This window comes from Meles meles, chromosome 19 (assembly GCF_922984935.1).
Source record: "Meles meles chromosome 19, mMelMel3.1 paternal haplotype, whole genome shotgun sequence".
NCBI classification, from domain to species: domain Eukaryota; kingdom Metazoa; phylum Chordata; class Mammalia; order Carnivora; family Mustelidae; genus Meles; species Meles meles.
In genome coordinates this window covers 42284587-42302499 of record NC_060084.1, presented here as the reverse complement: position 1 = coordinate 42302499, position 17913 = coordinate 42284587, and the positions used below count along the sequence as shown (strand labels likewise).

General features: G+C 42.2%; 1 protein-coding gene across 1 annotated transcript; it reads left to right on the top strand.

Annotated features, from left to right (window-relative positions):
• The first annotated feature begins 13766 nt into the window (after positions 1-13766).
• On the top strand, positions 13767-17297 carry LOC123931541 (protein FAM187B-like). Its single transcript, XM_045988820.1, has 2 exons — positions 13767-14476; positions 16877-17297. The coding sequence occupies exons 1-2, from the start codon at positions 13767-13769 to the stop codon at positions 17262-17264; spliced, it is 1098 nt and encodes a 365-aa protein (XP_045844776.1). The 3' UTR covers positions 17265-17297.
• Positions 17298-17913: the final 616 nt, after the last annotated feature.

The following is a 17913-nucleotide window of genomic DNA, read 5'->3' as shown; positions in this document are numbered from 1 at the left end:
TTTACTTTTGTTGCCTTTTGCTTTTGGAGTCAAATCCAAAGATTTATTGCCAAGACCAATGTCAAAGAGCTAAATGCCTATATTTTCTTCTAGGAGTTTTATGGTTTCAGGTCCTATACTTGGGTCTTTAATCCATTTGAGTTAATTTTTGTGTATCATGTAACATAGGGGTCTAGCTTCATTCTTTTTCATGTAGCTGTCCAGTTTTTTCCAACAATATTAGAGAGACTGTCCTTTCCTCATTTTCTATTCCTTTTTTAAGTTTTTTTTTTGATGAAGTCCAATTTATCTGCTTTTCCCTTTTTTTAAAAAAAAAAAGATTTCATTTATTTATTTGACAGGAAGAGAGAGCACAGGCAGGGGGAGCTGCAGGCAGAGGGAGAGGGAGAGGGAGAAGCAGACTCCCCATCGAACAAGAAGCCCAATGCAGGGCTGGATCTCAGGACCCTGGGACCATGACCCGAACCGAAAGCAAATGTCTAACTGACTAAAACACCCAGGCACCCCTCCTTATTATATAGTCTTGATCCTTTGTCATAAATTGATTAACCATATACATGTGAGTTTATTTCTGGGCTCTCTATTCGATTCTAGTGATCTACGTGTCTATTTTTGCCAATACCACACTATTTTGATTACAATAGCAGTATAGTTTGAAATCAGGGAGTGTGATGACTCCAGCTTTGTTCCTTCTCAAGATTGTTTTGGTTATTTGGGGCCTTAGGGGTTCCACACAAATTTTAGAATTATTTGTTCTATTTCTGTAAAAATGCCATTGGAATTTTGATAGGGATTGCCTTGAATCTATAGATTGCTTTGGGTAATATGGACATTTTAATAATGTTAATTCTTCTAATCTATGAGCACAGAATATCTTTCTATTTTTTAGTGTCTCCTTCAATTTCTTTCATTGGTGACTTCTAGTTTTCAGTGTACAAGTTTTTCACCTCCTAGGTTAAATTTATTCCTAGATATTTTCTTTTTGATGCAAATGTAAATGGGGTCATCTTCTTAATTTCTCCAATAATAGTTAATGTATAGAAAGGCAACTGATTCTTGTACATTGATTTCGTACCTGACAACTTTACTGGATTTGTTTATTTTAACAGTTTTTTGGTGTGGAGTACTTAGGGTTTTGTATATATAAAACCATATTATCCACAGACCGTGATAGTTTTATTTCTTCCTTTCCAAGTTGGATGTCTTCTTTCTTTCTTTTTTTTTTTTTTTTTTTTTTTTTTTTTGTCTAATTGCTTTGTCTAGGATTTCCAGTACTATGTTGAATAAAAGTGTGGAGAGTGGACATCTTTGTCTTTTTCCTGATCTCAGAAGAAAAGCTTTCAGCTTTTCACCATTAAGTATATATGTTAACTGTAGGTGTGTCATATATGGCCTTTGTTATGTTGAGGTAAATTCCCTCTATTCACATTTTGAGAATTTTTATCACAAATGGATGTTGAATTTTGTCAAATGCTTTTTCTGTATCTACTGAGATAATCATATGACTTTTAGCCTTCATTTTGTTAATGTGGTGTATTGCATTGGTTGATTTGTGGATGTTGAATCATCTTTGCATCCCTGGAATAGATCTCACTCTATTATGGTTTATGATCCTTTTAATGTATTGTTGAATTTCTTGAGGATTTTTGCATCTGTGTTCATCAGATAAGCCTGTAATTAATTTTTCCCTTTCTTCCTTTCCTTTCTCCTTTCCTTTTCTTTCCTTTCTCCTTTCCTTTCCTTCCTTCTTCCCTTCCCTCTCTCCTCCTCCTTCCTCCTCCTCTTCCTCCCCCTTCCCCTCCCTCCCCTCATTCTTCTTCTAAAAATAAGTTTGGAAGCATTGCTTCCTCTTGAAATGTTTGTGAGAGTTTGAGAAAGATAAGTATTAAATCTTCTTTGAATATTTGATGGAATTCACCAGCAAAACTGTCTGGTCCTGGACTTTTGTTTTTTTGGAGGTTTTAGGTTACTGATTCAATCTCCATACTAGTAACCAGTCTTTTGGGATTTTCTGTTTCTTTATGATCCAGTCTTGGGAGATTTTATATTTCTAGAAATTTATCTGCTTCCTTTTGGTTTTCCAATTTGTTGGCATATAATTGTACACAGTAGTCTCTCATGATCCTTTATATATAAACTTTAAAGATTTATTCATTTATTTTAAAGAGAGAGAATGTGTACAAGTGGGACAGGGAGAGGGAAAGGGGCAGAGAATCTCCAGCAGACTCCACACTGGATGTGGAGCCCCATGTGGGGCTCATTCTCACAACCCTGAGATGATTACCTGAGCCAAAACCAAAAGTCAGATGCTTAACTGACTATACCACCCAGGCGTCCCATGATCCTTTATATTTTTGTGGTATCAGTTGTAACTTCTCCTTTTACATTTCTGGTTTATTTATTTGAGCCCTTTCACTTTTTTTAGTGAGTCTAGCTTAAAGTTTGTCAATTTTGGTTTATCTTTTCAAAGTATCAGCTCTTATGTTGTCCTTTCCACTGTCTTTTTAGTTTCCATTTTATTTCTTTGCTGCCCTGAACCTGAACTTTATTATTTACTTCCTTCTACTAACTTTGGGTTTCATTTGGTCTTTTTCAGTAAAGTAACATTGCTTATTTGAGAGTTTTCTTTTTTTCTTGAGGTAGACTTGTATCACTATGCACTTTTGTCTTAGAACTTCTTTTTCTATATCCCATAGATTTTGGTATGTTGTAGCCCCATTTTCTTTTGTCCTAAGGTGTTTTTGATTTCTCCTTTCATTTCTTCATTGATGCACTAATTCTTCAGTACCATGTTGTTTAATCTCTACATATTTGTGATTTTTTTCCAGTTCTCTTCTTATAATTGATCTCTAGCTTCCTACTATCGTAGTTGGAAAAGGTGCCTGATATGATTACAGTCCTCTAATTTATTGAGATTTGCTTTGTGGCCTAACGTTTAATCTATCCTAGAGAATGTTCCATGTGCACTTAAGAAGAATGTGTACTCTACTGCTTTGGATGGAATGTTCTGTTATATATCTATCAAGTCCATCTTGTCAATGTGTCATTTAATGTTGATGTTTCTTTATTGATTTTCTGTCTGGATCATCAGTCCATTGATGTAAGTAGCATATTAAAGTCCCTTACTATTGTTTTGCTGTCAGTTTCTCCCTGTTAATATTTGCTTTATATATTTAGGTGCTCCTGTATTGAGTGCATTAATATTTACAGATGTTATATCTTGTTGTATTGAACTCTTTATCATTATGTAATGTCCATCTTTCTCTTTTATTGCAGTCTTTTTTAAAAAAATACTTTATTTATTTATTTGAGAGAGAACACAAACATGGAGGGGATGGCAGAGGGAGAGGGAGAAGCAGACTCCCTGCTGAGCAGGGAGCCCAACACAGGGCTTGATCCCAGGACCTTTGGATCATGACCTGAGCTGAAGGCAGGTGCTTATCCAGCTGAGACACCCAGGTGTCATAGTCTTTATTTTAAAATCTATTTTGTCTGATATAAGTATAGCTACCAGCCTTTTGTTTGTTTGCTTTCATTTGCATGAAACATCTTTTTTATCCCCTCACTTTTAGTTTGTGTGTAACTTTACATCTGAAGTGAGTCTCTTGTAAGTAGCATATAAATGGGTCTGGATTTTCTTCTTTTTTTTAAATCCATGAAGCCACTCTATTTCTTTTTTCTTTTTTTTTTTTTTTTTTAAGCGAGAGAGAGAGCCGGGAGGGGCAGAAGGAGAGGGAGAGAGAATCTTAAGCAGGCTCCACACCCAGTGCAGAACCCAGCACAGGGTTTGATCTCACAACCCTGAATCATGACTTGAGCTGAAATCAAGACTCAGATGCTTAACCGACTGAGCCACTCAGGTACTCCCTACAACTTTGAACTGGAGAATTTAGTCCATTTAATGATTTAAAGTTATTATTGATAGATATATACTTATTCTCATTTTGTTCATTATTTTCTGGCTGTTTTGTAGTTCCTCTCTGTTCCTTGCTCTCTTCCTGTGTTGTTTGACAACTTTCTTTAGTGTTATGATTAGAATCCTTTCTCATCTTTTGTGTTTTGGCTTTGTGATTACCATGAGCTTCATATATAATGGTCTATATATATAATAGTCTATTTTAAGGTGATAGCAAGCTAAGTTGAACACATTTTTTTAAAATTTTTTAAGATTTATTTATTTGAGAAAGAGAAAACACATACAGGGAGAGAGAGAGGCAGACTCCCCACTGAGCAGGGAGCCTGATGCGGGACTTGATCCCAGGACACTGGGGTCATGACCTGAGCCAAAAGCAGATGCTTAACCTACGGAGCCACCCAGGTGCCCCAGTTGAACACATTCTAGAATTCTGCATTTTTACTTCCATTTTATGTTTTTGATATCACATTCTACATCTTTTTATTTTTGTGTGTCCCTTAACTAATTATTATGAGTATAGTTATTTTTGCTAATTTTGTCTTTTAACCTTCATACTAACTTTGTGATTAATCCACTGTTATATATATTTAGATAGATAGATAGATAGATAGATAGATGATATATATCTTTACCAGTGAGATTTTTACTTTCATTTGTTTCATGTTACTAATTAGTGCCCTTTCTTTCCAGCATAAGGACTTTTTTTAAAACATTTCTCATAAGGCTGGTTTAGTGGTAATGAACTTCTTTAACTTCTGCTTGTCTGGAAAACTCTTTATTTCTCTCCTTCAATTCTAAATGATAACATTCCCAGGTAGAGTATTCTTGGTTGGAAGTTTTTTCATTTCAGCATTTTGAATATATTACACCACTCTCTTCTGTCCTGCAATATTTCTGCTGAAAAATCTGCTGATGGTCTTATGGGGGGGGAGGTCCCCTTGTATGTAACATGTTGGGGTTTTTTTTTTTTCTCACTGCTTTTATGATTCTTTATCTTTAACTTTTGAAATTTTAGTTATAAATCTGTCTTTGTGTGGATCTCTTTGAGGACATCTTTTTTTGGAACTTTCTGGGATTCAGCCATTATTTTCTTCAAATAAACTTTCTTCTCCCTTCTCTCTCTCTTCTCCTTCTGAGACTCCTATAATGTGAATGTTATTCTGTTTGATATTGTCTTATAGGTCCCTTGGATTATTTTTACTTTTCAAAATTCTTTTTGTCTTTTTGCTGCTCTGTCTGTATGAGTTCCACTGCCCTGTCTTCCAGATCACTGATCCTTTCTTCTGTTTTATCTAATCTGCTGTTGAATCTTTCTAACCCAATAGTATATTTTCAGCTCAGTTATTGTTTACAGTTCTGTGGCTTCTGTTTGGTACTTTCTTAGATTTTATTTATTATTAATTTTTGGTTGAAGTTCTCACTGTGTTCACCCATTCTCCTGAGTATTTTTATGACCATTACTCTGAACACTTAATCTATCGGGTATATTAATTATCTCCATTTTCTTTTTTTTTCTGAAGTTCTATCTTGTTCCTTCATTTGGAAGAAACTCTTCTGTTTCCTCATCTTGCTCAACTATTTGTGTTTGTATCTAAGTATTAGGTGAAACAGCTATGTCTCCCAGTCTTGAAAAAATGACCTTGTGTAGGAGATGAACTTTCACATTCAACCTTGTCATAGTTCTTGGTTTTCTCTCATACCTTTGTGATTGTCCAAGCAATCTGCCTTATTCTCAGTAGGTCCCAGTTGTTGAGAGTGTGCCAAGACCTGTCAGAGTGTCAAAGGCAGGAATCTTTGTCAGCACCTAGTTTCTGGCTGATTGGAAGATGGACCCTCTGACAATAGCTTTTAAATTAGGCAAATTTATATAGTCCTATGGGACTGCAATTGTAAACCCTGCTGGCCTCTAGACTAGGTGATCTACAGGTGTCTCTTGTGTTAGAGTAGTGAAAATCGGGGCTCCAGGTGAGTATATAAGCTCCTTTCCTGGAGGGAACAGTGACCTGTAGTGAGACCAAGGGAGAGCACATAGTTGATGTCCCCTGGCCTACATTCCCTGAAAACCCCTTCATAGCTTCTAGATGTGTGGGAAACTAGAAGCCTGGCCTTCAGGCTAAAACTCTAGGATGAATAAATAGGTCTTTTTCACAGGAAGACTACATTGTGCTTCAGTCTGCTGTCTGTGGAGTGCCCTGGGGATAGTAGCCTGCCAAGAACCGTCTCTCCAATTGTTTCAGTCCCCTGGGACCCAGAAACACAAACACACACACACACATACACACACACACACACACACACACACACACACACACCCTAACCAGCCACCAGGACTAGGCAATCAAGGGAATCCCCTGTGTCAACTGTGTGTAGCTGCTAGCTTTCATGAGGCAGGTAGAGTGCACAGTACTGGGGGCACCCATCAGCTTGGGCAGGGTTGCAGGTGAGTGCCTGTTACCTTTGGAGGGGCAGCTAGAGAGAAAAATTGTATCTTTTAAATTTCATCTTCTAATTGTTTGTCATTGGTCTATAAAAATATATTTGGCGTTTTTTAAAAGATTTCATTTATTTATTTGTCAGAGAAAGAGTGCACAAGCAGGGGAAGCAGCAGGCAGATGAAGAAGCGGGCTCCCTGCTGAGCAAGGAGCCCAATGCAGGACTCGATCCCAGGACCCTGGGATCATGACCTGAGCCGAAGGCAGACGCTTAACCGACTGAGCCACCCAGCCGTCCCTATATTCAGTATTTGTATATGACTTTGTATCAAATTGTTTTGCTAAATTCACTTACATCCAGTAAAATGCTGAGTGGAGACATGGCATTTATGTCATGGCAGTCATGCTATGTTGTTCTTAATATTTTACTAGTAAATATAATACTGCTTTAGGTTTTTGGTAGAAAAACTATCAGATTAATAAAATTCCCTTTTATTCCTAGTTTTCTGAAAGTTTTGATCCATGAATGAGTGTTGAATTTTATCAAATGCATTTTCTGCATCTACTGAGACAATAATATGGGTTTTCTCCTTTATTATGTTAATATGGTGAATCACATTTGTTGTATTCATATGTAAACCCAATCCTGCCTTTGTGGGATAAACCCAATGTGATCATGATATTTATTCTTTTTGTTTATCATTGGAGGAAGTTTGCTAATATTTTGTTGAGGATATTGTGCCCTTGTTCATGAAAGATATTGGCCTGATATTTTCCTTAGTTGTAATAACCTTATACGGTTTTGGTATTAAGATGATGCAGGCCTCATAGAAGTTTGGAAGTGTTTCATCTTTTTATATTTCTGGAAAGATTTTGAAATATTGATGCCATTTCTTAATTGTTAAGAAATTTTTGGAAGAATTCAGTGGTAAAGTTTTTTGGCATTAGACAGTTTTTTTGTGCATAGCTTTTAAATTACAGATTCAATTTCTTTCATTGTAAATATGGAACAGTTCATATTTTTTACTTGTGCCAGTGCTATTAAGCTTTTCAATTAATGCATCCATTTTTTAAAAAGATTTTATTTACCTGTTCAAGACAGAGAGAAAGAGAGAGCAAGAATGAGCACAAGCCGGGTGAAGGGCAGAGGGAGAAGCAGACTCCCCACTGAGCAGGGAGCCCAATGTAGGACTCAATCCCTGGACATGGGATCATGACCCAAGACGAAGGTAGATGCTTAACAAACTGAGCCACGCAGGCACCCTTGAATTTTTATAAGTTTTGGTCAAAAGTTGTTTTCAATATCATCTGGTTATCTTTTTATGCCTGTAAGATATATAGTAATATCTCTTTTTTCATTACTAGTATTCGTTGTTTAGGCCTTCTTCCTGCTTTTTTCCTTGATTCATCTTACTAGGGCTTTATCAGTCTCATTCATCTTTTAAAGAACCAGCTTTTCATTTATTGGTTTTGTTTATTATAGTTTTGTTTTCTCTCTAATTGATTACTGATATTTGAGATACTTGCTTAGATCTCTAGTTTTTATCCTTTCTCTCCCCACTCAAAATATGTATTTAGGCTAGAAATTTCCCCTCTAAGTAAAACTTACTTACATCCTAGATGTTAAATATCTTCTGTCAGTTAAAAATACTGTATATTTTCAATTGTGATTTCTCTTTTGATCCATTAGTTATTTGAACATTTCACTGTATAAGTATCACATATCTAGTGATGTTCTTGTTATCTTATTGTCATTTGTGTCTAACTTAATTCTGCTGACGTAGAATGTGATTCTCTTCCTTTAACATTATTGAGATTTGTTTTATGACCTAGAACCTGGTTACTTTTGGCAACTATTTCATATGAATATGAAAAGAAAGTATTCTCTGAAGTTAAGCACAGTGTTCTATATATATAAGGTCAAATTTATATCATATAGCTCAAATCTTCTATATCTTTACTAAATTTTTTTGATTGTTACATTGTGGATTTCTTTATTTTAAAATTAATTACTATAAGGTTTTGCTTTATATATTTTTAGGTTCACACAAACTTAAGATCATTATAACTTCCTTTTGGAGTAAACCATCTTATAAAATGTTTCCTGTAATCTCTATTAATACTTTCAGCCTTTGTATCTACTTTTTGTTATCAGTATAGCTACTACACCAGTTTTCTTTTATTTAGTGTTTGAATGCTATTTTCCCATGTCTTTACTTTCAACTTTTATCTTTTACTTAAGACGAATATCTTAAAAAGTATGTATTTAGATTTTTGTTTTGGTATTCAGTCTAAAAATCTTTGCCTTTTATTTTTTTAAGGATTTTATTTATATATTTGATAGAGACATAGTGAGAAAGGGAATACAAGCAGAGGGAGTGGGAGAGGGAGAAGCAGGGTCCTCAGTGAGCTGAGAGCCTGATGTGGGGCTCGATCCCAGGACCCTGGGATCATGACCTGAGCTGAAGGCAGATGCTTAACAACTGAGCCACCCAGGCGCCCCTAAAATCTTTGCCTTTTAATTAGAGTATTTAGTTCATTTACATTTAATGTAATGACTGATACAGTTGGGTTTAAGCTTACCACTGTCCTCTTTTGAGGACCCATTTTGAGTTTATTTTGGGGGTGGTGTAAGAAAGTTGTCCAGTTTCATTATTTTTTAAAGTTTTTTTTATTTATTTGACACAGAGAGAGAGAGAGTGCATAAGCAGGGTGCAGTGGCAGGCAGAAGAAGAATCAGACGCCCTGCATGTCCAGTTTCATTCTTTTGCATGTAACTGACTAGTTTTCCCAATACCATTTTTGAAGAATCTGTCTTTTCCCTATTGGATATTTTCCCCTGCTTTGTTGAAGATTAACTGATCATATAATTGTGGGTTTATTTTGGGGTTTTCTTTTCTGTTCACCATGATAAATGGGATTTGTTCCTCAGATGAAAGAGTGGTCCAATATCTGCAAATCGATCAACATGATATATCGCATTAGTTAGAGAAAGGATAAAAACCATATGATCATTTCAGTAGATGCAGAAAAAAGCGTTTGACAACACCCAACATCCATTCATGATAAAAGCCCTCAACAAAGGCCATATATGAAAAACCCATGGTGAACATCATATTCTGTGGGGGAAAATTGAGAGCTTTCCCCTAAAGTCAGCAACAAGACAAGGATGTCCACTCTCACTATTTTTATTCAGCATAGTACTGGATTCACCAAGTATATTTTTTCACCAGATATTTTTTAATTATCCCATCTCCCCCTCTATTAGCTTATTAGATATGCATTCTTCTTATTGTCTCTAGAGATTACAAAATCAATTCTCACTCATTGGAATATAATATGAATTTGTACTTGCACCATTTCCTAGACAATGTAGTAGACCTTATAACTCTTTAGCTCCCTTTGTTCCCCTACCGTCTGTTGTGCTCTTGATCAAGTATTTTTATTTTAAATATATTTTAAACCCCACAAGACATTATTTTTAAACACTCTAGATATTCATTTAATTTTACCCACATATTTACTTTTTGGTAGTTTTCATTCCTGCATCACCTTGCTTCCATTTTCCTGCTGCCTTGAGAATTCTCTTTAGTACTACTTTTAGTGTACTCTGCTGTGGTAAATCCTCTCAGTTTTTATCTGAAAATACCTTTATTTTTTGCCTCTGTCTTTAAAGGATATTTTCACTGTGGCATATAGAAGTCTACATATAGAATTCTAACTTGGCAATCATTTCCTTTTAGTGCTTTGAGAATGTCATTCCATTGTCTTCTAGCTTCCATGACTTATTTGAATATTGCTTTATTTATTTTTTTAAGATTTACTTTTTTGAGAGAGAGAGAAAGAGAGAGCACTCGAGGGGAGGGGCAGAAGGAGAAGGAGAGAAGCAGACTCTCTGCAGTGTGCAGAGTCTGGTGTGGGGCTCATTCCTATGACCCTGAGATCATGACCTGAGATGAAACCAAGAGCTAGATACCTAACCGACTGAGCCACCCAGGCACCCCCATCATTTCTTTTTAAATTTTGTTTTTTTTTCAAATATTTTATTTATTTGACAGAGAGAAATCACAACTAGGCAGAGAGGCAGGCAGAGAGAGAGGAGGAAGCAGGCTCCCTGCGGAGCAGAGAGCCCGATTTGGGGCTCGATCCCAGGACCCTGGGATCATGACCTGAGCCGAAGGCAGAGGCTTTAACCCACTGAGCCACCCAGGCGCCCCCCATCATTTCTTTTTAAAAGTCAATGTAGGATCATGACCTCAGGTCTTGATCGCAGGGTGATAAGTTCAAGCTCTGCATTGGGCTCCATGCTGGGTGTGAAGCCTACTTAATAATCATAATGATGATGATAATAATAATAATTTTTAAAAGTCAGTGTAGGGTCTAATGATTGTTACTTTGAAAACATATATCTTTTTCCTCACTGGCCATTTTCATTATTTCCTCTTTGGTTTGTAGCAGCATTTTCCTATAAAATGCCTAGGTATGGCTTCATTTATATTTATACTGCACAGGTTTTGAAGGCCATCTTGAATTTGTTGCTTGATGTCTTTCATCAGTTTTGGAAAGTTTTCATTCAGTGTCTTAAACTATTACTGATGTTCCTGTCTCTCCTTTGCTTCTAAGTCTCCATTTACATGGATGGTAGAACTTTTCACCATGTCTTATATGTCTCTTAAACTCTTTTCTATATTTTCTTATCTTTTCTTTTTTTGCATGCTTCAGTATAGATATTTTTCTGTGGGCCCATCTTTCTTTTCCTTGATCCTCTTTTCTGTTGTGTCTAATAGCTTGCTCCCCTTTCTAGTGAATTCTCAATTTCAGAAATTTTATTTTTTAGTTCTAGTATTTCCATTTGATTCTTCTATATAGGTTCAAAATTCTCATCTTGTCATCTCTGGGACATATTAATCACAGTTACCTTAGAGTCTGTAGTTGTTGTTAGCAAGAGTATTAGTATGATATTAGCTTCTCAATTGTAGCAGTAAGCAGAAACCTCACCCACGGTATTTAAAGAATAGCAGGGAATGTGGAAATCTCTTGGATTTTACATGTTGGTCACTGATTTAAATATTCTAAAAACATCCTAGAGAGACCAATGAAAACATTTATCCAGGCTGGATCCAGCCAATTTGTTGCTTCTCACCTAGAAGATATGAAAATTGGAAGTGGGGTATTGCACAGGGTCCCTATCGCCCTGTTTACCTGTTTAGAAAAGAGTCCTGGATGGAGGGGAGAGAGGAAGGAGAGGGAGGGAAGCAGATGGAGGGTAGGCATCAGAAGTATAGATGTTAATATATTTCAGGTAGAGGGACTTTATAAGGTCCTGGGAAGCAGACAAACACTCCAGATGGTTTTAATTGGTGTGAGGACAGAGGGGATGTGTGGCCCACTCCTGGGGTGAAGGTGGCAGCAAAAGGCCATAGAAGAAGTTCCAGAGCCTAAGCATAGAGCTTATCCCAAACACAGCCTATAGAGGTCCCCACACGGGACAGGGACGCGACTAAGAGAACCCCCTGGCACAGGAGCCAGGGAGAGAGGGAGGCAGGATGTCTTAGCAAAGACCTAAGTGAACCTCTGGCCTTGCCCCTTGTCCACTACCCCTTAGTCACTCTGATTCTATGCCCTTGAAATATGGCAGCCGTATCAGGGGTTTGGGAATCTTCTTCTTGGGATTATTCTTCCTTCAAATATCCACATGGCCCTTTATCTCACTTTATTCAAGTGCTTGTGAAACTTCACCCCTTCCACAGTGCTCAGACAGGCCTGTTCCTTCCTACTCCCTAAAATAGCTCACACCCACACACCAACCCTTCACTCCCCACCCCCATTTCCTTGCTCTCTTGTTATCTTTAGCAATTAGCGGGCAATCCTTATTATTCAAGGACCCATACCTGTGAATTCACTCGTTCGCTAAAATTCACTGGTAGCCCCCAGATCAACACCCACCGTGGTTTTGTAGTCATGCGCAGACATGCACAGGGTTCTGAAAACATTGAGCCCCCTACCGGTGCACACTCCCAGCGGAGATCCAACACCATGACTCGGCCTTCTGGTTCCAGCTCTCCTACCATTAAAAGTATCCTTTTCATGGCCTCTTTAGCGCCACTTTTTGTTGTTGTTGCATTTTTGTACTTTTTGTTGATTCTGCTATTTAAAATGGCTTCCAGGCAGAACTGAAGACTGGCCAGTATCCCTAAGCACAAGACGGCTGCGACGTGTCTTATGAAGAAAACAGGTGTCTCAGATAAGCTTTATTCAGCCATGAGTTAATAGCGCTGTGGGTTACAAGTTCAATGTTAATGAATTAACAAGATATATTAAATGAGAGGTCTTTAAAGAAAATGCGCATAAAGTAAGGCTATGTATTGAGCGGTTGACAAAAATGTAATGACCAAAGGCTGGTAGGACCTTAAGCCTGCATTTCTCCTGGGAACAATGTTTCAGTATTTGCTAATTCAGCAACTTTGTAGAACAGTTAAAACTGCCACGAATAAGGAGAATCTACTGTATCTGATCTTATGTATTATATATTTGCTTATCTATTTCTAGAGGGTAAGTCTGAAGGAGGAAGAGGCTTTGTCCAACCAGCTCAGAGCTGCGATTAGAATAAGGGCCAGCGACAGGCCTTCAGTAAACATTTGTGAAATGAGTCAGTGATGGCGGGACAAGCCCACACAATCATTATTTTTAATTTCAGGGGAGAAGGAGTTTAGGAAAGGATTTGGGAAGGAGACACCTGAGAAAAATATTTGTTTGTTTAAAATGAATTGAATCAGACAGCTATCTGTGGAAAGAGTCTGGGACCAGTGTGTGCCAAGGTCCTGAGGCAGGTGGAGCCTTTTGCTTGGTAATCAGAGAGGAATTATTCACCTCTCCACGCCCACCACTCAGAATTGGGCCCAGAACATAGTCGGTGTTTGGGGGAAATGCGTCCAATGCTCACATATGATATTTGAATGCCAAACCAGGGGATGGTAGAGAAAACCCTGAAGAGACAAATTAAGTTTCTTCGTATCCCAGCAGAGTAGAGGACTTAGAATAGAGATGAAAAAGCATTGCAGGGGCGCCTGGGTGGCTCAGTGGGTTAAGCCGCTGCCTTCGGCTCAGGTCATGATCTCAGGGTCCTGGGATCGAGTCCCGCATCGGGCTCTCTGCTCAGCAGCGAGCCTGCTTCCCTCTCTCTCTCTCTGCCTGCCTCTCTGTCTACTTGTGATCTCTCTCTGTCAAATAAATAAATAAAATCTTAAAAAAAAAAAGAAAAAGCATTGTCACACTGTCACCAATCAAATGGGGATTGTGACCTCACACACCCATGCAGTGGACCCCAGAACACCTCCCCCTGCTGAGGCCTGGGTTTCAGGAGTGACTTAACAGTGCCCGGGGAGTGCCCTGCCCACTGGCCCCCATCCCAGTCCGTCATGCTCGCCACCCCATGGCTGCTTCTCAGCCTCACCATCCCTGCGCTGGGCTTCCACACGACCTTCAGCTGTCCCGAGAAGCAATGCCAGAAAGCCCTCCTCTCCAACAATGACATCTTTCTGCCCTGCAACTCTTCTGGGGCACAGTGGTACTTCTTCTTCCTGCAAGACAAGGCCAGCTGGTCCAACAAAGTCTCTAGCGTTTCCAACATAGAAATCATACCCGGGACCGGCATTCTCATCCGAGACCCGGCGCCCTCCCAGACGGGCTTCTACCACTGCCAGGACAGGAACGGCATCCAAGTGGTGCAGTACGAGATTGACTTCCAAGATGTCAGCACCTTACACATCACCCACAGAGGCCTGGGCCAGAAGCCCCTGCAGAATGAGACCCTGAGTCTGGGTGGCACGGAACTCATCTTCACCCGCTGGGAGCCCTGGCAGGACTGTAACCGCTGCGGGGAGCCCGGGGAGCGGAAGCGGCTGGGCTATTGCTACATCAAGGAGCCGCTACAGGAGCCCATGCCGTGCTGGCTCTATCTGGGGGATCTGAAGCTGTGGTCCAGCCGCATGCGGCCAGAGATGCAGGTGGAGGCCTGCCAGGTCCCATGCAAAATATCCACGGTGGATTTCATCACCTTCGACAACTTCGAGATCAGGGAGGAATTGGGGTCTGTGTGGCTCACCTGCCCCCTGGGATCTATCTACAGGTGACTCCGAGGGGGGCCATTTAAGAGAGGGGAGCAACTACAGCCCAGAGAGGCACAGTCCTTGCCCAAGGGGAGCCGTGGTGACCCTAAATCCTACACACTTGACCATGGGGATCCCCCTCTCTGTCCCCACAGGCCTGTGACAGCCCCTCCCTTGGGGGGAGCCCGAGCAAACTCTTGGGACCTCTGCAGCCACCTGCTCTTTCAAATACGGTCCCACCCCCTCCCTCTGGTGTTCTTTTCCTTATTCCCACTGTGACTGCCCTTCTTCTCTTTCCCACACTCTCTTGTCTCCCTTCCTCCTCTTTTTCTCCTCCTTTAAGTATAAAAGTAGCACGTAGTCTCTGCAAAGACCCCACAGTTCAGGAAAGGGCACACACCCCTGCTTTCTAGCCTGGGACACCTGCTCCATGTCATTTGCCAGACAAGCAGTGGTTGGGGACCCAAGTGCCAGTGGTTGGGGACCCCAGAGAAGAACCGAGAGGTGGGGTGCCTGGGCAGCTCGTTCGGTCAAGCATCCAACTCTTCATCTCAGCCCAGGTCTTGATCTCAGGGTCATGAGTTCAAGCCCCACATTGGGCTCCATGCTGGATGTGGAGCCCACTTTATATTTTTTTAAAGATCTTTTTATTTATTCATTTGGGAGAGAGAGACACAGAGAGAGCACAAGCAGGGGGAGCAGCAGAGGAAGAGGGAGAAGCAGACTGCCTGCTGAACAAGGAGCCTGATGTGGGACTCGATCCCAGGACCTGGAGATTGTGACCGAGCCAAAATCAGATGTCTAACCCTCTGAGCCACCCAGGCACCCCAAGTGGAGTCTACTTTAAAAAAAGAAAAAAGAAAAGAAAAGAATCAAGAGAGGTCACTGAGATTTCAAGGGCTGCCACATCTCTAGGGAGCTGGGTAGAGTGGCATTCCGTGGTCGGTTTATATCTTGGACTCTGGATTCAGCCAGGCCTGGTCTCCGTACTTCCCGACTGTGTGCTTTTGGGCCTGTGGCTTCTCTCTGGGCCTCAGGCTCCCCATCTGTTGAATGGGGGTTGGGTGAGTTTCCTCGGGCTTTCCACTGGGTGGCTTAAAACACCTGAAATGTATTCTCTCACAGTTTTGGAGGCCAGAAGTCCAAAGTCGAAGCATCCCCAGGGCCCCATGCCCTCTGAGATGCTGGGTGAAACCCGTCCTTGCTTCCTCCTCGCTTCTGAGAGTGGTGGGCAATCCTGGGCCTTCCTTAGCTTGTAACCAGGTCCCTGAACTGCCCATCACCACTTGGCCTTTTCCCTGTGTGTCTGTGTGTCCTCCTTTTCTTTAAAGGACGCAGGTCCTATTGGATTTAGAGCCTGGGGACACTTCCGTCAGACCCCATCTTAACTGATCACATCTGCAACAACCCGATTTCCAAATAAGGTCACATTCTGAGGTTTAGAACACACACTTGGTGAGGACACTCCCCAGATCAATCCGGAGGTCTTGTGGGACCCTGGCCTCATGGGGTCATTGTGATGTCTATAAGGGTACTTACAATAGTGTCTGAGGAAAGTTCCACAAACTCAGAGGTGTTATCTTTTCCTGTTGGATTACTGGCCTCGTCAATATTGTCGATTGAGTGCTCCTTCTGTTCCCCAGCCACGATGGCTGTGATACGGACCTGATCTGTGTGTTCACTTACATGGTTCCACCAAGGGCTTATAAGCCAAACACTGTTCTTGGTACCGGGGATCAGGGGAGACCAAAACTGGGAAAGATTCCTGCCCTCATGGAGCCACGAACAATCGCATGAATAAAACATACAGTATTCTAGGTGGCAGTGGTTAAGGGCCGGGAGGGGAGATGAGAGTGGAGGAGAGGATCAGTTTAAACACAGAGCGCAGGGAAGTCATCTGAGAAGTTGCCAAGACTGAAAGCAGGTGAGGGAGCCCTGGGTGCTGAGGGAGATCACTCCTGGTGGAGGGAGGGGCAAAGACCCTGAGACAGGATGGGACCCAGCCTGCTGGAGGTCCACCTGGGAGGCCAGTGCAGCTGGGGCAGAGTGAGAGAGAGAGGGAGAGCAGGGAAAATGAGACCAGGCAGGGAGAGCAGGTGTGGGGCGTGGGGGGCAATCATGTAGGCAAGTGTTCTGGCTCATTCCTCCAAACAGCCCTGTGAAAAAGGTAAAATCTTTACATCTCCAGTTTTCAGATGACAACGTGGAGGCTCAAAAAGCTAGAGATCTATGTCCCTGGCCCATTTAGGGCGGGGGGGGGTGCGGGTAGGGCTCTGAGCTCCCTGCCAGCCCGGCCCTGCTTTCCCCCAGCACTCCCGGAGGGGGTGCCCTGTTGGCTGTTCCCGTCTCCACATCCTTTCCCAACCTCTGTCCCCCATGCAGCCCCAGGCTGCTGCAGCTCACCTTGTCCTCCTTTGCAGGCCCATCCTCTGGGAAGTCAATGACATCCCCCTGACCTGGCAGGGCCAGCTCTCCAACCGGGTCTTGAGCAGCATTCTGGAACCCACCAACGGTGGCAGGCAGCTTCAGGTCTTCGAGCCAGCCATTTACAAGTGCTTCGTGAAGCAGGAGCTCATGGCTCGCTTCAACCCCAGGCCCTTTCCGGATGTGCCGGAGACCCTCCAGCAAGAGGAAGCCAGACCACAGCTGGAGTCCAGGGAGGCCCGGAAGGGGAAGGCCAGGTCCGTCCTCAAGGGGCTCAAGCTAATGCTGCTGGCAGGCATCGTTCTGGGCCTGCTGAGCCTGCTGCTCAAGCTCTGCCACCCTTCCCAGCACAAAAGAAGCGACCAGGTGCTGCTGGTGAAATAAAGCGAGCCCCTGGGGCCCAGGACGGCTGGTCTCCCTCATCCTCATCCCCGGAACGGTCCTTCCCACGGCAGCCAGGTCATGGACCTGGGCTGGGTCTTCCCTGTTCCGGGTCCTGCTCCGCTAACTCATTAGCGATCTCCGTCCCACAGATGGGGAAGCCGAGGCAAAACTACTGTCTAGAGACTGGCGGGGGCTGGGGGCTATGGTCTCCAGTGTGAACTCAGGTTGCCTGGCTCACGTCTGGTGTTCCTCCCGCGGGGAGGGAGGGATGGAATGAGACCATGTGCAGGGTGAGTCTCTGGGAGTTGGTAAATCGTCGCCACCTTCCTGACTGCATCCCACAAGGACAGGGGCTGAGATGGAGTGGGGGTGGGGAGCCCCGAGACTCTGCAGATCTGCTCTGGGCTGCTTGCTGCCTTTCCGTGCTCGTCACCTGCCCCCACTCTGCCCCCATGGTTCCTAGGGCCTTCGGGCTTAGCCATCTCTCTCCAAGGCAGAGGGTGATGCCAGGGGAGTGGCCCAGAGCCGCTGGACACGTGTCACTCTTTCTGACTCTTGCAGGACAGAAAGCCCCCTCAGGCCCCTGAGAAGGAGAGACAGACCCCTCTACCAGGACAAGGCGCCGGGCCTGGCCCAGCTGGCCCACGGG